Source organism: Alternaria ventricosa (genome assembly GCF_023758065.1).
Source record: "Alternaria ventricosa strain BMP 2768 chromosome Unknown scaffold_9, whole genome shotgun sequence".
Lineage (NCBI taxonomy): Eukaryota > Fungi > Ascomycota > Dothideomycetes > Pleosporales > Pleosporaceae > Alternaria > Alternaria ventricosa.
Genome location: NW_026055689.1, coordinates 578,930 through 602,573, shown reverse-complemented (window position 1 = coordinate 602,573; position 23,644 = coordinate 578,930). Strand labels below are relative to the sequence as shown.

At 52.6% G+C, this 23,644-nt stretch overlaps 8 protein-coding genes across 8 annotated transcripts; 4 read left to right on the top strand and 4 right to left on the bottom strand.

The window, feature by feature from the left end:
• Positions 1–3: 3 nt before the first annotated feature.
• J4E93_005863 (uncharacterized protein) lies at positions 4–1,041 on the top strand (the record flags this gene model as incomplete). The annotated part of the gene is made up of 2 exons (XM_049343782.1): positions 4–256; positions 305–1,041. The coding sequence occupies 2 exons, from the start codon at positions 4–6 to the stop codon at positions 1,039–1,041; spliced, it is 990 nt and encodes a 329-aa protein (XP_049199015.1).
• Positions 1,042–3,225: 2,184 nt separating this feature from the next.
• J4E93_005862 (uncharacterized protein) lies at positions 3,226–4,204 on the bottom strand (the record flags this gene model as incomplete). Its single annotated transcript, XM_049343781.1, has 2 exons — positions 3,226–3,648; positions 3,701–4,204. 2 exons carry the CDS (start codon positions 4,202–4,204, stop codon positions 3,226–3,228), a joined length of 927 nt encoding a protein of 308 aa, XP_049199014.1.
• Positions 4,205–5,830: 1,626 nt separating this feature from the next.
• LYS2 (putative NRPS-like protein biosynthetic cluster) lies at positions 5,831–9,463 on the bottom strand (the record flags this gene model as incomplete). Its single annotated transcript, XM_049343780.1, has 3 exons — positions 5,831–7,764; positions 7,812–9,082; positions 9,129–9,463. 3 exons carry the CDS (start codon positions 9,461–9,463, stop codon positions 5,831–5,833), a joined length of 3,540 nt encoding a protein of 1,179 aa, XP_049199013.1.
• Positions 9,464–10,102: 639 nt separating this feature from the next.
• Positions 10,103–12,034, top strand: J4E93_005860 (uncharacterized protein; the record flags this gene model as incomplete). Its single annotated transcript, XM_049343779.1, has 1 exon — positions 10,103–12,034. One exon carries the CDS (start codon positions 10,103–10,105, stop codon positions 12,032–12,034), a length of 1,932 nt encoding a protein of 643 aa, XP_049199012.1.
• A 5,101-nt stretch (positions 12,035–17,135) lies between these two features.
• Positions 17,136–17,965, top strand: J4E93_005859 (uncharacterized protein; the record flags this gene model as incomplete). The annotated part of the gene is made up of 2 exons (XM_049343778.1): positions 17,136–17,298; positions 17,349–17,965. 2 exons carry the CDS (start codon positions 17,136–17,138, stop codon positions 17,963–17,965), a joined length of 780 nt encoding a protein of 259 aa, XP_049199011.1.
• A 340-nt stretch (positions 17,966–18,305) lies between these two features.
• Positions 18,306–18,821, top strand: J4E93_005858 (uncharacterized protein; the record flags this gene model as incomplete). Its single annotated transcript, XM_049343777.1, has 1 exon — positions 18,306–18,821. The coding sequence occupies one exon, from the start codon at positions 18,306–18,308 to the stop codon at positions 18,819–18,821; it is 516 nt and encodes a 171-aa protein (XP_049199010.1).
• Positions 18,822–19,177: 356 nt separating this feature from the next.
• Positions 19,178–20,419, bottom strand: J4E93_005857 (uncharacterized protein; the record flags this gene model as incomplete). The annotated part of the gene is made up of 1 exon (XM_049343776.1): positions 19,178–20,419. The coding sequence occupies one exon, from the start codon at positions 20,417–20,419 to the stop codon at positions 19,178–19,180; it is 1,242 nt and encodes a 413-aa protein (XP_049199009.1).
• Positions 20,420–21,238: 819 nt separating this feature from the next.
• Positions 21,239–22,853, bottom strand: J4E93_005856 (uncharacterized protein; the record flags this gene model as incomplete). The annotated part of the gene is made up of 2 exons (XM_049343775.1): positions 21,239–22,579; positions 22,629–22,853. The coding sequence occupies 2 exons, from the start codon at positions 22,851–22,853 to the stop codon at positions 21,239–21,241; spliced, it is 1,566 nt and encodes a 521-aa protein (XP_049199008.1).
• Between the last annotated feature and the right edge of the window lie 791 nt (positions 22,854–23,644).

The window sequence follows — 23,644 nt, the reverse complement described above, 5'->3', positions numbered from 1 at the left end:
AACATGGCTGTCTCGTGGGAGAAATCGACACATGGGTCTCTTACGCTATGGGATATCGATCGTGAATTCCAAGATGCGCATGAAGCGTACGAGCAATGGCAGGCGCGACACCGTCGCACGCGTTCCATATGGTTGTGTCTCGGCACGAAGAACCGCGACGATGCTGTTGGCAAAGCTCTGAGCCTGGGGCGGCAGATCCAAAGGATCATGGAACAAGGAAAAGCAAGATTTGGGACACGATTCGAGGAAGGCGATAGTAAGTCCGCAATTTAATATCGAGATGATAGAGACTGACTGTGTATAGCAAAATGCAACACCATCCTTTCAGCGCAACTCCTACGAATCCAATACGAAATCAGACAACCACTTTACGACAGCGTTTTCTCCTCGACACCAACAATACCCATTGACGACATAATTACGACCGCCAAAAGCGTCCGTCGCGCCTGCCTTACTGCCCTGCGCGAACAATACGCACGTCTCGAATCGCCCATTCTATCGCCCATTCTGCCCCCTCCGCGTTTCAAAGTAGAGTTCTGCCCGTTCGCAGACAGCCTCCGGAAAGATCTCAAAGAGTCCAAATCAAGCACACTACGAGCAAAGAAAGCTTTCCCACATGATAAACACGACGACAGGGAGATATGCCCACACTGCGATGCATGTATCTCCGTCGCCGCTCACTCCGGACTGCCCGCATCCAGATGTATACTCTTCACCTCGCACATTGCGCTCGACCCAATGGCGACGAACGACAAAGCGACCTTTGCATGCAACAGTTGCTACAAGACTTTCGATGATTCCTACGCCTTCCTTGATCATTACTTTCAGAAGCAAATCGGGAGTGAGAGAAGTTGTTTACGGCTGTCTGTACAACGGAGCTCGAGTTGGTTCTTGAACGAGCAGTTCCTCGACAGCGACCCTTCGATCGTTGAGCAGTGTCTGAAGAACTGTATGGCAAGAGAGACTATGCGAGGTAGAGGTCATAAGAAGATGAAGAGTCAGATTACTATACGACAAGTACATTCGAGCGGGAACGATTGAAGTTTCCCTACCCGGAGATGATAGCACGACCACATATCACGCCGCCACTGGCACGAGCAACCGACGAAGCAAAACAATATTCATCAGCATTACACGACCAGGAGTATATGAATGCGCCCTTTCGTATTGCCAATCAGCCATCTGAGTCGCAATGCGACAACAGAGACCTTACACATACCGTCTCACGACCCGCACAAGTTCCACACAGAAGCCAAAGCTTTCGTATGAACGCGGACGGAACGGCGCTTTCTCCGCATCTTATCCTTCTTGTATCATACCTACCTTTTCCTGTACACATACGTTTACTCTCATGTCTAATGCCCTAATGTTTTTGTCAAGAATTTCTACATGGTAGCAGAGTACATCACGAGCACGATAGATACGAACACCAATCTACAACTGCGCATCAAAACCCCAGCGCAAGCTCCACTCGATGAATACAGATACTTTCTCAAATATGAATACACGATCAGCATACCGTTCCTATGTATCCAGCGCATCTGAACACAACGCGCATCACCTCACATAGCACAGCGACGATCACACGCATCGCATAAACAGCGCAAGCCGTGCTATCCGCATGCCCAGACACACGTCAGATGGGCATCCCGGTTTCACATTGGCAACGAACGCAAACGCAGCTCGCAGAAGGAAAGGGAAAAGGACCGAGAAAGATAGCTTCATCTCCTCGGGCCTTTTTCCGCGCGGAACTTTCCCTCGAGCATGGTGCTCATCACCTAATTCCAAGCAATCGGTCTCATATCGCCAGACTGCAGTATGCGGACATGTACAATGATCGCGACTTATCCAACGATCTACCACTGTGACACTCATCACCCAACCTGTCCGTTCCCAGGAATCGGGAATCGGGGAATGGGTAACAAACACATACGCGCCACATCCACAGAACTCTATCCTAGCCACCTAAGAGTGCTATCAAGCCGACATACCCGTGTTGTATCCGGTCACTTCTTTCCTTTACCTTGACTATACTGCACACACACACATGTACTCAGCGTCGTAAACCGAACGCGCCAGCGACGCGCAACCACATGAAACCACATCTGTCCGTGGGTCTCTCACTCGGCGAAACCCCACCGTAATACGTCTTGGCTGTTCTTACGTAGGCGTGCGTCCAGGTACGAGATTATTCCGCTCATCACGAGAGGATTATTACGAACGACTGCTTGGGGTTCTTGGTGCATTGCGTGTTGGTGTTGGCCTTGGCGGTTGTGATGGGGATACCTGGTTTGTGTGTAGGGTGTGTTGGTCGTATGAGCTGCTAGACGTGAGGAATGCGCGGGTTCACTCGCTGATGGGAAGAGAGAAGATGTTCAGTGCAATGTTGGGTCAATATCAGGAGATTCATAGCTCGTCACTCTTCGATTCCACTCCCAAACACGTGCCCTGTTTACACCCTTCAACATTCCACCACCGCCCTTGCTTTTCCCACCCCTTCCTTCTTCCCCAACCCCAAGCCCGAGCGGAGCCCCATAGCGCAAACAGCGTATTCGCGGCGGAACCTGGGCGGTATTGGCACGAGTCTTGGACGGCAAGTCTGCCGCAAGAAGAAGTTATCGTTGCGGTGAGCAGACAACGTGTCGAAACATATGTAGCGGAATGGGCGGAGCGGCGGTAAGCATTGGGCTGTTAACATGCTCAATACCCATGTGTGGGCTTGCAATTAGATTGGATCGGGCGGTCGGGGCAACTGGATTTCCGCTCTCTGGGTGCCATGCGTCTTGGACGCGTGTGGCGTTGCTCGAAGCATTGGAGGGGCCGAGGGGCTGAGTACGGGTGAGTTTGCGCCTGGACTCCTTGGTAAGGCGTGGGTAGTGGCTTGGAAGCGCGGGTAACCTGCTTGGAAATGTAACGGTGTAAAGTGTTTCGTACGAGATACACTGACAATTGCGAGTTGCATGTGCAAGAGACGTTATGGATGTTGTAGAGATGTTGTAGTATTCGATCAAAATGGGGTATATCATGTCGAGCTCCGTTTGCTCTCCTACTCTTACACAGAGAGGCCCAATAACGCCGTGCTGTCATCCCAGATCAGCATTCCTTCATGTCCGATGCCCTTGAAAACAAAAGTACGCCATGGTATATGCCGCTTAAACATCGCCCTTCCCATCACTGGGCGAACGGTAAAAACAAAAACTCGTCGTCGTAGCAATAGCCTTCTCTTCAAACATTTGTCTCTCGCAGTCCCCTTGAGAGCCATCGCTCCCACCAGTTCCGTACGCCGACGATGCTCTCTTTGCCGTCGTTGTGTCCGTCGTGACCTCCAGGGTCTCCTAATATCAACGAGAAAAACCAGAATCCTGCAGCGGTCCATGCGGCGATTGCGACACCGAATGCGACAATTGGTGAAAATAGGTGAATGACAACGAGCATAGGCGCACTGTAGCCAGTCGTCGAGTCGTGTGAATAGACCAGGTGTAGTTGCAGGTTCAGCGCTGGTGCAAGGAAGGCTGTGATCTGTTCCGAAAATGACGGGCGTTTGGTGCAGAATCGCAATGGTGCTAGTGCGAGCGAGATCAGGAGAGCGAAGATTGTCCAGAGAGCGATGGCGCCGGAGAGGAAAGCACAGGGGGCGCAGAGCCAAAACTGCATACTGTTAGCCACGCTCCGGAGAACTTCGAAAAAGTACAACACATACCAGTAATTGCCATGCCTTCTCCTCCGGGCCTTTCTCATGGTAGGCGCCTTTGTCGTAGACGATCGCATCGCCGTCTGGTCCGGCCGCAGACATACGGTTTGGGGATCGGCGGCCTTGCGACGAACCGTAGCCATGCTTCTCGGGATCAAGATGCGCTTGTTGTGGATATTGTATGCTTCCTCGTTCTATCTCTGATCTGCTAGAGTATCGGATCTCAGTTGTTGAGTTGCGTTGTTGGCCGATCGAGGAGATGCTGCTGCAGGGGCTTGGCGCAGAGGATGCCTTTGGCGAGAACGGGTGCGAGATGACGGAATCATGGCCACGGCCAAAACTCGACTTGCTATGACGGTCTATGCGGATAGTCTGTTGTCGCTGGTACGGTTCCTTCTCGTTGTATGCGTAGTTGTACTCGTCGGGGGATGCGTTGGTTGATAGCTGGTGCAGCGGTTGGCTCTGCTGGGGGGGAGTGGCCGAACATGACACCGGCGGACGCTGGGATTCCATTGCCGGCAATTGGTAGTCGACGTCACTGGTTGACGGGCATCAGACGACCCTTTGAGACATGCGAAGTCGATGAGGTGCCGGGCATGTTATAGAAGAGGCGGAGACTTCCCTCAGGAGAGGCAAGACTCTTGTTACATACAATTACGCTCTCAAGACCTTGGGAGAAGGTCTTGGGCTTGGCTTTCATCCCCAAGGCTCGGCATTGGGGCTGGGCAGAGCATGTCAAGACGGGGACGGCCAATCACGGCTCGCGTGGGCGGTCCCAGCGCAACTCTCTTCCAGACGCCGCTCAGACCAAAGACGGAATTCGCGGCAGCGACCTGGCCTCATGTCGTTGGAGCCCCCAGCTCTCACCTTTATCATCTTCGCCCTTTGTCTTGGCCCGCGCCGACGATGCTGAGCAACGCTGAGCAAACGGACCGCCGCACGCTGGTGCATCTCATTGTCGTGTGCAATGCCCTCTGAGAACGCGCCAAGCCGGAAACAAGCGCTACCATGGTCCGTCTAGGGTGTTCGCTGGATGCGTGATGCTGTGCCTAGGAAATATTGAACCCACGGATCGTGGACTGTTGTACCACAGGCATGACACCCCACAAGAATCCAATGCGGTTCTCCAATCCGCCTAGACAACAGAGGGGGCCACAGAGGCGCGGCTGATTACGGCCCCGCGGTGCAACGTCGCGAGCACTCCTTGTGTCGCATCGCCAATCCAAGTCGGAACGGCGGAGCGCATTTGATAGCGCTTGTTGGCGGAAATAGCTGCAAGTTGCTTTGCAGAGTCTGAATCCGGGCTCCAAGCGTGGCTGAAACGAAGTTGGCCTTGCTGATCTCGATCTTGGCATTGGCACATGAGAAGCTCAGATACTCTGTTGAAGGCGCCAGTTGTCCTGGCGTCCGCTGGCTATGTTGGCTCGGTCTCCATCATGTGCTTTGTTTTGACCTTCAATAAGCCCGTCGCTTTCTCGGCATGCTGTTCGCACCCTGATCGAAGGGACAGCAGCGACCGGGCCAAACCTACCATTCCTTTGGTATCGCCTGATTCCATACAGCACGAAGTGCTGCTAGTGACGTCTGCCCTCAGCGTTGTTGCATTCACCGTGTGGTCCTTGGCATAGAATTCATTAGTGATCTGGCGATAAGCGTTTTGCTGTAGCTGCACCTGGGCAGCCACAGCCGGTGGTAATACATAACATGGCGGAGTTCTGTCCCGCCCCGCGGACAACTTTAGCGAACCGGGTATAATACTGGACGGGAATGTAAGCTGCAAGGCAAACGTCGGTTAGCAGCTGGCACTGCGAAGAAGAATGCTCTATGGCGCTGGGCGGGGTGTTGTAACGTTGATGGGGTTGTGATGTCACTCGACGTAAATGATAGTCGCCATGGACAGAGCGCCCAAGCACCTGCATACTTCAGCGTCAACAAACGATGCGTTAGTCTTGATGAGGATGTCGCGATCAACCACGAGCGTCCGGCACTTCCGACATGTATGCATGTTGATCATCGAGTGCGGCATTGGTTAGGTGGAAGAGATTGTGCTTTTTTTCTTAAAATGTTCTCCTAGATGGATGATCGGATCTCTTGCTAGATATGACCTCAAAGTGCACTACCAAGTCTGACATGAATGATCTAGACACCCCTTCGACCGCCAACTAGCTTCATACCTTCCCGCATGGCGTCTGTCAGTCGGCTCATGACCAGCTCTTTGATACCCTTCTTCTCCGGCTTCGGCATGAAACCCAGCTCGATCAGATAACTGACGTACACACCTACAGTGTCCTCCGTCACCGCACCGCCCTTGCTCCAATCCTCGCCTGTCCATGCTTGGTCTTTCTTCAATGCTTCCGCAGCATTCTTGTCGTCGAGTTCAGGTGCCTTGGTATCAGCAGGTAGGTCTCCAGTGACGAAATGGTACAGCGGTAGCAGTGCGTTTTCCTCTTTCGTACCAGAGCGGTCTGACACATAGGCTTCCATGTTTTGTTTCCACTCTGAGTAGGTGACAAGAGGAACATCATATCCAAAGTTTTCGAGGGCTCCCAAGAACTCGTTGAAAGTGATACGGGGGTGCGAGGTAATTTGGGCGACTCCCAGGGGCGCAATGGGCGGGTTGAATGAGGATGCCACAACAACACGAGCAACATGGGTCACGGGAACCATGTTGATGGTATTCGTGATGTCGGGTCGTGATTTGAGTTGGATGCAACCCTTAAGTATGCGCACAAGGAAGTCGTCGGTGTTGGTGGTGCCGTACTCTGGGTCTCCCAAGACATAGCCGGGACGAATGACGCAGCCACTCAGACCTTTCTGGCCAGCCTGTCGTGTGAGATACTCGGCTGCCCATTTAGACTGACCGTATCCAGTGCCCAAGCCCTTGCGAGCACCTTCCAGATCGTCCTCTTCGGGGACACCCGTTCCGCCGTTCGCCAGGCTCTTCTCAGACAACTTGACAAAGTAGTCCGTGTCAAGCACTGATGTTGAACTGACAAGGCCGAAGTTCTTGGGTTTGCCCGCAGCACACATGGAGAGAGCGGTCATGGTAGAAATGACGTTGGGTCCGCGAAGACGTGAGTATGGCAATACCCAGTGCACCAATGCGCCATTGTGAATCACAACATCGACAGAGTCTGCGAGCTTGTTCCAAGTATTCGGCTCAAGGCCGAAGTTCTCTTTCTCCAGATCGCCGACAAGAGGTTCCAGGCGTGATTCCCAACCATCTTCCCAGATGCCATATGCAGAGCAAGTTTGCCTTACACGGCCAAGTGCAGCATCGATGTCTTTTGCACGGACGAGGACTGTAACCTTTCCGGGCCTGGAGAGGACGTCTCGTAGGATGTAAGCACCCAAGAAGCCCGTCGCGCCAGTGAGGAAAGTATGGACTTCTTCCTTGGGATTCAACGGCTCCCTAGTCTTGAACTCGGTCAGTTGGTTAGCGAGTTCTCTGGCATCGGCAGAGTAGGCCTCGTCCTCTGGATCCTCATCGATAGCTTCTGCAGTGTCCAGACGCAGACCGATGGGGTCCATAGCCTGGTCAATGTTTGCCGAGAAGCCGCGCAAGGTTGGGTACTGGAAGATTGTGGTCATGGGTACATCAATGTCTTTCCATTCTTGCCGAATTTTGAAGAGCAATTGCTGAGCGATGATACTATGGCCTCCGAGGTCGAAGAAGGAATCACTTCCGCTGATGCCGTCGGCTGTCACACCACGGTCACCTAGGAGCTCAGCCCAGATACCGGCCATGGTCTTTTCAGTTGGTGTCAAGGCTGCACCCAACTGTGAAGGTCGCCTTGCACCTGCGGCTGCTAGATGAGCTGGTTCTGGGAAGGGCAGCGCTGGTCGGTCAATCTTGCCGTTCGGGTTCAGCGGAAATCGAATGAGCGGGACGATGATTGACGGAACGGCATATGCAGGGAGCTTCTTCTTCAGATGCTCTCGCACATCGTCTCTCAGGTACTTGAAGCGCTTCAATAGAGTGACCATGCTGGTGTCATCGGCGGAATCACTGTCTTTTGCACCGCGCTCCTCGAGCCAGTCGTACCAACGCTTCATCTCAGGGACGATGTAGCCTATTGTGTTAGCTGAAACTTCGAGTTGGGATGATGTTCAAACTTACTGACTAGTGTTGGCTCCTCGTAAGCATCACGCTTCAACAGTGTGACGTTCTCACGCACCAAAGGGTGGGCAGAGAGATGTGAGTCGATCTCACCAAGCTCGATACGGAAGCCGCGAATCTTGACTTGCGAGTCGACTCGGCCTGTGCAGTGTACGTTACCATCCTCAGAATAATGACCCAGATCTCCAGAGCGATAGAGTCTGTCTCGTGGACCTTTGTAGAACTCTCGCCATGGCTCAGCGGCACCTTGGCTCTCCACCTTTTTGTTGTCTTCGTCTACCCACTTCCGTTGGTCCACAAACCAGTTGTCAACGAATTTGGTAGCAGTCAAGTCAGGTAAACCCAAGTACTCCTCGGCCAAACCTCCGGCTCGCACGTAAATCTCACCACTCTCACCAGGCTTGCAAACCTTTGTCCGATCTTCGCGGTTGACTACCAAAAGCTGGACGTTGTTCATGCCACGACCAGCCGGGATGACTTCACCGATGGTATCAAGGAATTCGGGGGCTTCGGAGCAGCTTGGTAGCTCGTAGTAACTGACAGCTCTTTGTGTCTCTGTGGTTCCGTACATGTTGACGATGCGTACGTTGGGTGCCAAGTTCTGCAACCTCCTGCAGTCGCGCTTGATTAGTAGGTCGCCGACGAAGAAGGAGTGATGCAGGCTTGGGAAGATGGCGGAAGCGCCTCCCACGAGAATCTGGCCCATGGCGGGTGTGAGATGTGTGACTGTCGCGCCATATTTGCGCATCCACTCGGCGAGCTTCTCATGCTGTATGTCCTCTTTGCTGGGTACGAGTAGTTGCGCGCCGAGGAAAAGTGGTGTGAAGATGTCTCGCTGTATGGGGTCGTGGGCGATGCCAGAGAGCATGGTGAACTTGTCGTTTTCAGACAGTCCAAAAGTCTCGGCCATCCATGGGAAGTAGTGTGTCAGAGAAAAGTGCCGGCCCTTGACGCCTTTTGGCTTTCCCTCTGACCCTGATGTGAAAGAAAGTGTGGGTGTTGAGTCTGGGCCAACCAGCACTCCTGGCAGCTCGGCCTTGAGCTTCTGTTGTTCCTCCAACACGTCCTTTCCGTCCTTGGAGCCTCCCGCGAGGGTTCCATCGTCCTTGAGCTCGAGCGCGGGGACTTCTGTCCGCAATTGTAGGTTGTCCTTGACGTAGTTCCTCACTTGCTCGGAGATGGGACCGGCTTCGCGGGTGGCCTTGTCGATGACTACGAGTGCGCGTGGCTGGGAGACTTCGAGGTAGATACATTGGCGGTCTGGGGGGTATCTAGTGATGTCAGTAGGTCACTTGTTGTTTGATGATCTAGACTCACAGCGGGTCTAGTACTGAGAAGGTCGCTCCTGCCGCCAGAACAGCCATAATGGCGACCACTAGATCCACGCCACGATGGGCAAAGATCATGACTACCTCCCCTCTTTGGACGCCATTTTGTACCAGATGATGGGCCAGTACTGAGGTAGCCTCAAATATGTGCTTGTATGTGAATTTGCGCTCGGGTGTCTTGCTGGTGGCCGTCTCTACCACACATGGCCGCTCGGGATGCTTGCGAGCATTGCCTGCGAAGATCTCGTGGATGGGTCCCTTGAAATCAGACCAGTGAAGGTCCGCGGTCGGATCCGGGATGCTTCCCTTGGTAAGTGAAGCCATTGTCGCGCGTACCTGTTCCTGCATGTTCAAGGAAATATATGGCGGGGTCGCGTTATAAGTGTGCGCATGCGCGTAGATAGTTCGCGGACGTCAATTGGAACGTGACCGAACAGAAGAAGGTGCGAAATTGAGGCTTGGAGTGATGGTTCTTCTCACAGCCTCTGATATCGAAGAATGGAAGGAGATTTCGGAGTCATAGACACCAAGAGTAAGAGAAGGGGTATGACGCATTCCGTCAAATTGCTCGACTCAGGCGACATCGGCCAGGGCGACCCCCCACCACCGAAGGCTCGAAACGCGTGGGATGTCTGGGTCTGGGGCGCATCATCAGCCCTGCGCTAGCCTTGCACCTCGCCCTCGCCAAACTGGAAACGTTCCCTTAGCACGACGCGTCACCCGGCGTGTCAACTGCTGCACTATCTGCAACTTCTGCGTCTTTTTGTGCCTTTTTGTCGCTCGTTACGTTTGCTTCAAAGCTTGTTCGCATCGCCTAGCGGAGCTGAGTTCGCGCCGCCTTGCCTTCAATCAGCAACATCAGGCCCACCACGGATACCGGCTCCAGTAGTCTGAAAGCGCCCATGTCGCCAGTGTTGCCATAGTGTGCCTTGTACTCACCTCACTTCTACATCCGACTGTGCCATGCCGACTCAGCATACCTTCATGGGCCGGCCCATTGCGCTGCAGATGCCCCCGAGGAGGTTCCAGGTCATCATCATCCTTCTGCTCTTCGTCATAGTAAACTTTACCTTTTACGGAACTCCAACACGCGACAGCATTCCGACCTATGACGAAGTTGCCGATGCCGTAAAGCACCCACAGGCTCACCTGCCTGACCTGGGCGAGCTGCCAGCTGTGCCCAAACCGTTCGGTCCCTCAGCACACAAGCCGCCAGTCCAGGCCAACAGCACTACAGCCAGTGCTTACGGCGCTATAGAGTGGCTCAGTGATTTCAAATGGCGCAACCCTTTCTCCTCCCGCGTAACCCTCGACGAGAACACCGCCCTCCTACCACCGCTACGCGAACGACCGCCGATTTATACCTACTACGACGTACCGAAGAAGCAGGACAAGGACGTGTCTACGGCGGAACAGCGGCTGATACTGGCATGGCGTCGGGCATGGTGGGCGCAGGGCTTCAAGCCTGTCGTACTGTCGCGGGCTGAGGCTATGCACCACCCACAGTACCAGCTGTTCCAGCGCATGAAGCTGGATCCAAAGATCGAGTTTGAGGTCATGCGCTGGCTGGCCTGGGGGCACATGGGTGGCGGCGTTCTTGTCAATTGGCTCGCACTGCCCATGGCCGAGTACGAGAACCCGATGCTCAGCTTTCTGCGACGAAACGAATACGCCAAGCTGTCGAGGGTCCAGACCTTGGATAACGCCATCTTCTATGGAGATCGGATGATGGTTGATGACGCGATCAAGAAGGTCATGGGCAACGAGTTGCTGAAGAACGTCACCGCAAGCAAGGATAAGCTGTTGAAGCTTGCCAAAAAAGAGGGTGGCCCGGTAGTCAACCTCCTTGACATAAAGGACATGGACGTAGACAGCAAGGCCAACGGCATCGCATCCTACAACATGGCTACTATCTCCAGCAAGTACAAGACGGTCGCTGATAAGTTTACCAACACGACGCAAGCCGAGGCCCTTGACTTGCTCGCAAACCTCGTCAACTCGCACCTCCACCTGACCTGGCAAGAGCAACATCCGGAAGGTGTGGTAATCGTCAAGCCTGCGCCGGAGCACACGACTGCCCTTTTACGCGAAACAACGGACATTGCGCGTAACCTGACGCAATGTCCGACTACTCCAATGCCCAAGTCGTGCCCGCCGAATCGACCAAAGTGCAAACCGTGCGATGCCAACAAAGGAATGAAGCTTCAGTTGTTCCCCGAATTTGTAAACACGACCAAGTTCTTCACCATCGGAACCGTTCCCCATCCATATACGCTTACCTCGTTACACTACACGCGCGACATGATAGACAAGAACTTCCTGCGCAACAGCGCGGCACGGGACCTGTGGATCAAGAAGCTGACGGACAAATCTATCCCGGACGATCACACAGAGGAGTACCGCGTACTTAAGTTCAAGGAGCTTGTAGCAGCAGCTCCCGCCCATACCCTATGGCTCACAGCCGAGCGCATCACCCAAGACGACCTGGACTGGATCTTCGGCTTCGGTCTGCCTCAAAACGCCTCTGCCAACGCCGAGCCCAGTTCACCCAGCAAGGAGTCCGAACTCATCGTCTTCCCCCGTCCAGATCCCCCCAAGCCCATCGAGGGTATCGACATCCCGGACGAAAAGTGGATTGAGAAAGAGGAAGAGCGCTTGAAGAAGGCACGCGAGGCTATCAAGAGCAAGGACAGGAACATGAAGCTAGTAGTCGAAGCCGTGGAGCAATGGAACTTGGCGGATACCGAGGCCTGGAGGTTCTCGCGCGCCTATTCAGCGAGGAGACGGCAAGAACGGAAGAAGTGGGAAGAGGAAGAGGCCAAGTTCTCGGGTAGTGAGAAGAAGGCTGGAGTTAGACCTGGAGAGGGCGGTGGAAGATGGACCGATCGAAGTTAATGCAATTAGCGATTTGGGTTATTTATAGGAGTATCTATTGGCGTTCTTGGGGCATGTTCAATACTAGCGTGGACAGCTTAGAGCTAGTATCTGGTTAGAACGTGAGACTGGCTGGACCATGTCCGTACAGCGGCGAACATAGGAAGAGGATTTTGCAAAAAGAGATGGACATCCGCTTGCATAGGCAAAAAAATGGGCAAAAAGAGGGTCAAAAACATACAACAGCGGGGATTCGCTAGTGGTCACCCACCTAACTACTAATCCGCCGGTACACTGCTTGTATATGGCTGAGCGGACGGGAAGCCTAATTCTCAGTGTCCTATGGTCGTATGTGAAGGAATGGGAAAGTTTACTCAATATGATCTCACAGCATCAGTCTGACGTCTCTGATGCGATCACAGCCTACAGGCCATTGAATTCCCCTCGTCGGAGCTAGTGTACAGTAGAGCTACCTCTTTAAGTAATCTGCTCCACTACTCCACGAGAACTGACAGCGGTATTTGCAAAACGCGACGATCCTGAGGCCCAACGAACAAAAGGTCCCGGCTGACAATTCCTGCATTTTTTGATATCTACGAGAACAACATTTGGAAAAAACAAGATAAGTGCAAACAGATATGGTACATGTAGCAATGGAGGCCTTTATCTGCTTCCAGAAGCCTACAAGAGTAGGATACACAAGATGGCGAACATAGGAAATAGCGTCAAGATTGATGCCGACAGGCCTGTCTTTGCTGAAGAACCTGCTGACGAAGTTGAAGTTGGCATAGCTGGATTGGTCGGATCAAACCCGATACTTCCGGTGTAAGCCATGCTGGTGCTCGGTAGCGAGGCGACTGGCGGCGCAGAAGATGCTGTGAGTGCTGAATCATCGTAGTCGTAGTAGGCAGAGTAAGTGACAGTTGGCACATCTACTTCTTGGGTAGATGTTACAGGGGTGTCCAACCACCATCCCGTGCAGCTGACTTCGACAGGTTCTTCCGGGTGGACGGGTATGCGTACTACTCCCAATTGCGTTGCGACCATGCGTTAGATAGCGACACCATCGACCCTGCCTTCTCCCCGGCTTATTCGCAGCTCCATCCGTGCTCAATCTAAGCACTCTTCGAAGGCTCAATGACGGTGTTATTACATATGTCCCCATCAGGCGTGCACACTGCGCTGAATGCCTTGCAGGCAACTCCAATGCCCATGATGAAGGCGAGGGCTTTCCCCGGACAGATCGTCATACACCTGGGCACCCTTGGTAGCAGCACAATAGTTTCATGTGTGACAAGAATGGAGGGCCTCGTACACCGCGTACTCTATGATTCAGGACGCCTGATCTGTCTTGCCTAGTCCCATGATTTGACAGTCTGGATTCGAGAATCGCTCCGTGTGCAAGAGCATCAGTCGGCATTTGACAAGAGCGGCTTGGCTGGAAGCCTAACATCGAATACTGCTGTAAACCAAGACTTGAAAAGTGGACGTCTACTTCGAATTGGCTGTTTCTTCCACTAGAATAGCCGGTCGTTCTACCGACTGGATATCACATCGACATTACCTAGTACTGGCACGGCAGGTATATAACACGACGTTTTTGCCTTCAATCGCAACGTAGTCACCAGCATTTCATCCGCGAAATATACTTCACTTAAACTTCGACTCTCTCGTACATACTAAACATCATGAAGACATCAAGCTTCCTCGCAGCATTGGCCACCTTGCTGCCTCTTGTCTCCACTCTACCAACAGAGTTCAGCGTTGCTGAGACTGCAGTGAGTGCTACCATCAGACAGCTCGCCCGTCATCCAATGCTGATCTCAATACCCAACAGGACAGCGTCTTCACGAGACAGGCCTCATGCACTGGGTATACCTGCTCCGGAAACATTGACTGCTATGGAAGGCGTTGCGGAGACTGTGTGAACGGGTTTTGTACCTGCCCGCCAGAGAACGGCGGGGTTTGTTAGATCGACACTCCATGCTCATAAAGGATGTTTGCATAGTAAGCTACGGCCGTCGTATTACTGCGAAATATCAGCTGACCGCCACCTAAGGGCCGATCAAATCCGATCAAAATACCGAACGGAGAAATGCAGTAGTCTCGAAGGCACATGAAATATCAGGCTTATTACGAAGTGTTCAATCGTCCGCGTACCTAGTTACTTCCATATCATGACATCCTGGATTTGGCGTGGTGTACGTGTATCTCGCTTGTTTTGAGATGGAGTGCGATATTCACCTTTCGCATTAACACTTGATCTTTCGGACGAAGCTCTGAGGTCGGAGCTTACGCGCGCACTGCTTTTGATGGCGAAGTTGTCAATGCTAAGCCGTTGCTGTTAAGGCGCTGACGGTGAGGCGTCAATGTTATGTGTTGGCGAGTGCCGTTGCCTCGGCCGAGAGTCAGGCCTCTCGTATTACCCCGCCGTCCCTACACTCCAGGTACTTCAGGCTACAGCCTAGGACAGACTCCAACATTGACTCTCCTGCCTTCAAGCATGGAAGAACTAAGCTTGGTTTCTGACGCTGATAACGTTCGTCGCATTCGTCTAGTACTGTCAGATGACTCGACTCGCACGACACCTGGGACTAAGCTACAGCAATACCGGGCAAACAGGAGTCAAGATGTCCAGCCTCAAAGCGCCACTGTCGGCGCTGCTGCAACGACGCTCTGTCATAAGTGCCGCAACATGCACTTCAAGCCTTATGAAGATTGCTCACTCGAATTGCAGGGAGCGGTCATCCAATCACCATACGCGTCACTGTATTATCTGCATTCTCCGGGCCTTGACTCTCTTATAAAGACCGCGGACTCGGGCTGCCCTTTCTGCAAGACCATTGCGCATCGTTTTTCTATGGATACGGAACTTTGGAACGACACACGCGTTGCCGGGGAACAGATTGTCTTCAATCTTTCTCTCAACTACGACGATCAAGGGGTGGGAACTCCATGCTTCGACAAACTCACAGTGTACAGTTGCGAACGCAACTGGTTTTTCCAATGCGAGAGTGATCTACCGGGTAAGAACCTCTACCCACCCGTTATGCAGTCTCATTGACAGACTGCTATCTGTAGTCGCATTTCAAAAGCCATTGGCGGCATTAGCTTCGCCAAATCCTGCGGCTGGCGATAGTAATGCTGAAGATCCGATGTATTCGTACTGGGCAGACTCTTCGACACTATCAGAAGCAAACATGGAACTTGCGTCAACGTGGTCTCACTTATGCATGAGCGAACACCCCGGCTGTAGTATCGACACAGAATACACCCTACCTACCCGCGTCATTCGTATCAAAGGGTCCCGAGATTTTGTCTTAGAAGACGGCCAGGAAAGATGCCTTCCGTATCTTACACTAAGCTACAAATGGGGCGATACGAAGAGATACTGCACTTTGACTGAGAACATCGCCAATCATAAGCAGAATATACCGCTTGAAGCCCTACCAAAGACCTTTCAGCACGCCCTGTTGGTTACAAAGCGTTTGGGTTTCGAGTATCTATGGATTGATGCACTTTGCATCATACACGACTCACCCGAGGACCTGCAAAATGAGATCAGCCAGATGGGCAGCATTTACCAAGCGTCAACAATAACACTGTTTGCGGAAGCAGGAGATGATTCTGAAGCCGGATTGTCCATTCCACGAGATCCTCGCACGTCCAAACCCTGCAAACTAGACTTTAGGGCGACCTTCGATAGCCGTGTGTTGGAAGTGTCCAGATATGCTTGTTATAACCCGTTCAACCTCTTACATTCTGAGTCAAAGAAGTCGCCCCTTCAGAAAAGAGGATGGGTTCTACAGGAAGAGCTCCTGTCACCACGACTTTTGAAATTTGGGTCTCGCCAACTAAAGTGGGAATGCCGACATTCTACTCTATGTGAGAGTCTACCTCATGATCACAAGTGCAACGCTACTATGCGCCCCAAAAATCATGAACTGCGTTCTTGGATGTACGACCGTAGAGCTGCACAGGATTTGGACAGTCAAAGACGAAAGGATATGTTCAGGTGCTGGTGCGAACTTGTTGAGAACTACTGCAAGCGCTCGCTCACGTACGCAAACGATGCTCTACCAGCTATTGCGGGCATTGCGAATGTCTTTGCGAAGAACAACCAACTCTCGTATATCAACGGGCTCTGGAAAGATGACCTGCCTTTGGGACTACTTTGGGCCGTTCATAGAGGTGACAGTGCAGATACATCACATTCGTCTCGCCAGCAAGCTATCGATAGGCCAGACGCTCCCTCTTGGACCTGGTTATCGCAGTGGGGTAAAACCATTGAGTTTGAGCAAAAGCAGGTGCGACATTGGGCTGAATCCTACGATATAACGATCGATCAACTGGGCCACTCTGGTAATGATCTCGATGAGACAGGTTGTGGTCGAGACGAAACCCCTTTAGATCAGACCATCAGTTTCCAAAAAGTGGATATGAGGTCGCTTCAACTTCGAGGTCATCTTATAAAAGGAGACGTAGAGCTGGGTAGTTGGTCACCTTTGTTTCCACAAGCGTGGGGACGGCGTGTGACCACGCGTCATACCCAGGAGGACATAGGGCTTTTCTTCCCCGATATAGATCCGTTCATAGATCCCATACTTGAGGTCACATGTTGTCTTTGTGTCGTGTGTGAGGATAGACATAGCGCTGTGTATTTGTGGTTAGCTTTGGTATCCACATCTCAGCCGGACGTCTACAAACGAGTCGGCATGGGCCGGCTCACCATGGACAAGACTGGACCTTTGCCGTCATATTGGGAAGCTGGGGGCAAAGCGACGTTCGCGTTGGTGTAAATTCAACAAGGAATGCATGATTACTTTTTCGAACGTACGAGGGGCGCAGGTGGCGTGGCCTCGCCCTGCGCCCACCCGCGATCTCCAACTCACAGGCCAATCCATCTCTTGATTGTGATGCACGGTGAATCAAGTAGAGGTTAGTACTTTCGCAAACTTGAATATACTCTGCAAGGGCTCAGTCCTACGTCAGCGCTCTCAGAGCCGACAGAATCCGACCCGGTCTTTCAGGCGTTCCCACAGTCCTGCGATCCTACATAGCCTGCGCGCGTCTCACGCGTATTTCTGCCAACAATCGCTCGCGCAACACAGAACGAGCGAACATGGCGACACAAGAAGAGAGCCGGGTGACAGAATGTAAAGAATTCTTGCAGCAGTTTGAAAGATGGGCAGATCCGACCTGGGGCTTCTTCGTTTACGGCACCTATACGCGCTCACAAGGCCAGGAAGTCTCAAACGAAGATGCAGACAAGGAGAGCAGAGCAGGTCAGAGGAATAAATGCAACTCATTGGGCGCAGGTACTGATGAACAACAGATGCGACCGATGATGATGCGCACTTCCAAGCAGTGATCCGCAAAGTCTACGCCCACGCAGCAGATAACCTGCGTTACAGCAACCCCGCGCCATACAACCAACAATTGATAGACGTCTTACGTCTTGAGCCTGCTGCTTATATGCCTGGCGCATCGCTTGACGTCGTCTGCAGGCATTTCCGCCAGCATTATGCTCAAAAGGTCTTCCCGGAGACAATGGGTGAACCTGGGCCTCCCGCAATACAGGACGACATTTCCGATGAGGAGAAATTCGGTCCAAAGTGGGCCTGGTGTATAGTCATCGATGATGAGGCGCTTGAGAGTCTGATGAACGGCCCGGAGCCCATAGGAGATGTGCCGCCAGAAGGCGTAAGGTCTCTTCAACTGGCCTACAACGCTAAAGAAGCATTTGTAAAGTTACTATCTGGAATGAAGACGACGATGGAGGGGCCTGAAGTGATCGCTATGGGAGGTCGTCCAGGTGGTGAAGGACCTCAAACAGTGTGGAACGGATGGCTCAAGTTTTCGCCTGTGGATCTTATGGGTGTTTGGATTCAGGCGGAGAGCAACGGTATCATTGAACTGTTTGAAGGGGAGGATAAACTTTTTGACTGGTAGTCATCGAGGGTGATGTGCTGCATATGCGATGACAGTTTGGGTACATACACTTGGCACTCCAATCGATCAAATCAGATCCTCTAGGCAACCATCCTTCGTGCAAACAAAAAGCCGATATATCCGAACTTGCCTATATCATCTTGACAGGGTCATGTAAAAACTAATACAACACTCACAATGACGTACCAGATATCAGTGACTTCGGTAGGAGATAATCCAGTGAGCGCGTATCGGTGGCGATGCTGACTTTTCGAAGGGTCACAAACTGCACTCAGATGTAACAACGCTGACACGCCCTTACACCTTCCTCGTAGCCGTTACACCCGAATCATCGACCATCATGAGATACGGGGCGCCTTCAAGCCCCAGCATACAGCTGCATACACAGCTCACTCCTACTCAAATCCAACTCATCCAGTCCCACGAAGAGTTCGGCGAAGTACGCGTCCCAGTCGCCGAGCTTGATCTCGCAAACTTCCTCCGCAGCCAGATCGAACTCCTGGCTTTATCGCAAGACGCACCGACGGTATCGAAGCTGGTCGCCCGATTACGAGATGTAAAGATTGGCGATGATGACCATGGTAGCGGTAATGGTGACCACAGCGTTGTAGCCCATATCCTGAGCTTCACAGTTCTCGGTGATCAAAGTGGGGAGCTGGTTCCAGAGGGCCGCATGTTACTGTGGAAGTGGGACAAACCTCAAAGCCAGTACCGGAAGACAGGCTCCTGGGGCCATAGTTTGACAAAAGTCCTGGTCGATGCCGAGTGGAACACTGGTAAAGATGTCACGCTATACGTGAAGGCTGTTGAAAAGGAGGAGTATGAGAGGGTGTTGAAAAGCGAGATGAAGACCTAAGCGGCGTTCACTTGAGATGAGACCAGGTAGCGTAAGGTGTCTTGATGTGAGACACCTGGATGTTAAGACAGGAAGAAGGGGCGACCGTGCTTTTTCGAGACAGCTCATTCTGGGAAGGCGCTATCCTTGATTAGTGTTTGGCTCATCACGCGTCGAAGGAACGTTTCTTCCGTCACTCATCTTTAATTCAGAAGTGAACGTCAAAATTATGCATACAACACTAATACAAGCGTTGTCTATGAGCCTCTAATCAAGAAGAACCTCATCTGTACATCCGGGACCATCTAAGCGTGTTCAAAAACGTGAGCAAAAGCACATCCCTCATCATCTCTCCAAACCAGACGCAACTACCCACCTCACGAACCACTACTACGCTTCCGCAGCAGTGGCATCGACGGCATCTTCGTCAACCGCCTAACCTTCGCCAACGCCTTCGGAGTCGGGCTCAGGCTCGCCGTCGGCGTCTCAACCTTCTTCGCGTTCTTAGACTCCGCAAGGACCTCACCCCTGCCGGACTTGTGTGGCACGAGGAAAGAGTCGAACGTCGTCGCTGGGTCAGCGCGGAACTGCACTTCTTGGTTCAGGGGGCTGCGTACATGGTTCGAAGAGCTAGACGATGACGGGCCTGACGAGGTTGCTAGAGACGAGATACGACGGGTGTTGTATGCGCTCGTGCGAGGGCTGGACGGCTGGTAGAAGTAGTCTCCGCTGCTAGCTGCACGAGCGTGTGAGTAGCGACGGTTGCGCGGCTCTTCGTACTGCTCAGGTTGTGCAGTTGGTGTTGACCGAGGCAGCGGAGGTGGCAGCATAGAAGAGCGAAGGTCGTATGTCGACTGAGAAGACTGCCAAAACTGTGTGCGACTATGTTCCTCATCCTTCGTATTGTCAGTTGTCTTCCTAATGCGAGGTATGTGCAATTTATTACGCACCTTCTCCTTCGTGTTGGCTACAGCGCGCTGGCTTTGCTGCATCTCGTGATCAATTTCCGCGAGCGCGCTCATCTTCTCCTCTATGGGCATCACCTGGGGGATTAAGGCCTTGCGCTGGTCATGATGAATGATGAGGCGCGTGACCGACCACTCTTGGAGGTTGTGGTTCTTCTCGCCTTGTGAGAGCGACTGCGTGTCTTCTGGTGACAGCGCCTGAGCGTAGTAGCGTGGTTTCGGCGCGGGGTCCTCCCATGAGAAGACCGACATAGAGTCGTTTGAGTAGCGACGCACGCTTGACTCTGTAAGGTGGTATCGAGGCTGCGGGTCGGTGCTTGTAGAGCGATTAGTCGCGTTGCTAGTCACGAGAGGCGTCAAGAAGTCGGTGTCGAGTGGACCAAAGTGCTCTTGCAAGGAAGAAGTGAAAACAGGTACTGCCACTGACTGCTCAAACAGCTCACTCAAATTTGCAGCGACATTGTACGAGGTAGAGTCCCCTGTGCACCCTGGGATTGTGTGGGTCAAAGGCTCCCGCGGGATCGCGTCAAAAGAGAAATTTGAAGCCGCATCAGAGTCGTCCACTACGCGCGGACAGTCTTCATCGCCAATTTCATCATCATCATATGCCTTCATCTTCCCTTTCACAGATGCTGTAGGCCGTGGGTAGCCCATGAGCGCGGTTGACACGAGTTTCGAGACTTGCGAGGTGAAAAGTAGAACTTTGTATTTCGCAAAAGCTCTTCTAAAATGCGTACGTGTGACGGATTGAAAATGCGTGCGACATTGAGCTCGCAGTGATGAAGACGCCTTTTTAGGAGCAAAAGATACCTGCTTTTATGCCTGTGAGCAAAAATCAGTGTGAAAACACATCATCTATACGATGCGCTTCTAGGGTAGAGGAGCCTCCATCATTCACAATGAACGATACCTCGATGAGTGAACAGAGCAAGACGCCCAGAGAGCCTTGTACGAGGCACCGGCCCGTCATTCACTGCCATACCCGAAGCTCCTCTGGGCCTTGAGCCTTCGCCTCTTCTTCATGCATCTTTCTCTTCTCTTCCTCAGGTGTTTACTGCCTCCTCGCGGATGTGTAACGAGCTGCCATACAGCTCACTTCCGGCATACCTTCTCTTCGTGCGATGCGTCAGTCGTGGGAGTATCGACATGGCTTCCGAATGACATCGTGTGTCAGATGTCTCAGTTGTGCGTCGCCGTTTGGCGTACGAATGTTCGTTGATTTGCGTCCTATTATCCATCGCATTGTTCATATGTAAGCCCAGTAGAAAAAGCTGAAGAGCATGGTAGCGGCGCCCATGTACGCGGATGGAAGAGGTGTGTGCCGAGTTCCGAGAGAGGTGGGGTCGAATACGGGTCTACGGTCATCGTTAGCTCACGTTCCTGACTTGGCGTAACTTCTGAATAAGGCAAGAATATCATCGGTACGCAATCTGCCGGCATATGACAGGCCGCTTGGTTAGAGATGGTGTGGACTTACTGCTTCAGGTGCAGACCCATGTCGTCGATGGCATCGCACTTTTGCCACTCAGTCTCGGGAATAGCTTCCATGGCCACTTCATTTTTGTCGTTGAAGCTCAATCGCTGCCCTTCGCTTGCGCCGAATGAGTGCCAGTCCGGGCTCTGTAGCTCTGAGCCTTTGGATACTAGATACTCTGCAGCGTGGGTGTTTGGGTCATAGCTTCGTATGAATGATGCCCAGTACGCCTGGACAAAGACACCAGCCGCTGAAGTGGCATTGTTCCAGATTGGCAGGAGTTCGCCAACGTGTGATGCAGTTCCAACGTTCCATCTGTACTGCCAAGTCGGGTTCGTGTTATTGAGGGCGTACGTATCAGTAATGTTGAGACTGGGACAGTTGTAGCGGATATAACCATAGACATCGGCGGTCAATGATCTCCAGCGAGCATCGCCAGTGGTTCCAATGTTGCCATCCCAAAGCTGACGAATCGTGTCCCATTTTAGACCGGGGTATTGATCAACTAGGAAGTCTTGAGCTCGAGGTTGAGACATGATACTCTTGGCCACAAAGTTGATCCCGTCGTTTGTGGCGGTACCGAAAATAGTAGGCACGTTGACGAAGTGGCCAGCTTTCAATTCGTTGAAGGTGAAGTCTTTGATGAAGTCGTAATCCAACGTCGGGTTCCAGAAGTAAAGCGGCGGGTTCTTGCCGCCTGGGAAAGGCTTCTGAAGAGTACGCACAGCATCCTGGAAGATGACCGCATCCAAGCTGGCCATGCAGGCAAGATCCGCGCATCCGGTTTGGTGTAGTAGCTCATCGTACTGCCATTGGCTGTTCTCTACGTCTCGCATGGACGGAAAGGCAGGAGATTCGGCAGCAGCAGCGTGGAAGAGGCCATCGTCTCGACCACCGTATGCCGTAAGTTGAAAGACCACTGAACCCCCACCAGCACTTGCGCCTCCAATCGTGACGTGCCCCGGATCGCCTCCGAACTTTTGAATGTGCTTCTGAACCCATTCGAGTGCCTTCCTCTGATCTTTCAGTCCGTTGTTCAGGCTCAGGCTCTGGTTTGCAACAATCTCCCTGCTAGCCAGGAATCCATAAGGCCCTACTCGATAGTTGAAGTTGACCACGACCATGCCATCGTCGCCGGCATCGATCAAGTCTGCACCGTTGTAATTCGCATTGCCGTTCATGTTGAAGCCACCGCCTTGGATGAAGACGTAAACCGGTAACATGCTTTTGTTCGTAGCTCTTTCTGGTGCAAATACATTAACGAACAGGCAGTCTTCCGAGTTTTTCCCCCCAAACTCAGCTGTCAGGCTGCTCTTGGTGCCGATACATAGGGGTCCAAACTAGACTGCTGTTAGCGTGGCGTCAACAAACCGTGAATTCGCTCTGTACCTTTGTAGCGTCGACAACATTGCGCTCTTCTTCAGGGTCTTGAGGTGCAGCAAATCGAAGGCCATCTAAACGAGTTGGACTGCGGGCATATCGCATACCAGCCCATCGTATGACACCATTGCCGATATCCTTCCCACGGTATTGTGCGTATCCAAGGTCGATGGTCTCCTTCAATGCGAGGACGTGCTGAAAGAAAAGCGCTGCACAAAGCAGCAAACGAAACATTGTCGACAGCTGTGTGAGAAAGCGAGGAAAGAAAGGCAGCCCCAAAGTATCTCGACAGTCTGTATCGTATTCGGCCGCGCTGCCCCTGGTTGTCGCCGAAGGGTCGTTCCGATACGAGCTATGCTATAGTGCGGCAGGGCTATGGTAGATCGTTGTTCTAGGGGAACGAGATAGAAAAACAAAGGAACTTGTCAATTGCATCATAGTTTCATAGCGGGAACTGGCGTGAGAAGGTACACTATTTCCGAGGCGTTAGCATTCACGGGTGGCGTCTGTTGGCATTGTGTGAGTACATACCGTGGGAACAATCAGTGACATTAGCATCGTGCTGCTAGCAAACGTAAGCTCGAGGGCTGAGTCGGTGGTAGGACGACAACTCAGGTCCACGTCACAGAAGGGCGGACTCCGCGGGTATAAGAGAGCCCGGGCGACATTGTTGTTGGTCTTACCTAGGTACATATCGCTGCATTGCTCAACACGTACCGCCGCCAGCCACAGCATCAAGCCAGGGTAATTCGAAATCCAGACCATTCGCATGCATGAGGATGCGACAGACACTGTGACTGGGTAGCCCTAGACCTATGGGAAGTGGATAGTGCTGACCAGGGTGATTTACCGACAGGTCGTAGCGCGCGCTGACGGTGTAATTACACCGAGACCATTACTGCACGACTCCAGGGCTGTGTTTCGTTGGACACCTGAGGCCCGCGGAACTCAATCCGGATTGAGGACGGCGATAGGGGCAGTTGGCGAGATGCAGCATGATGGCTAGCGCTGGACGGGACGGCAGA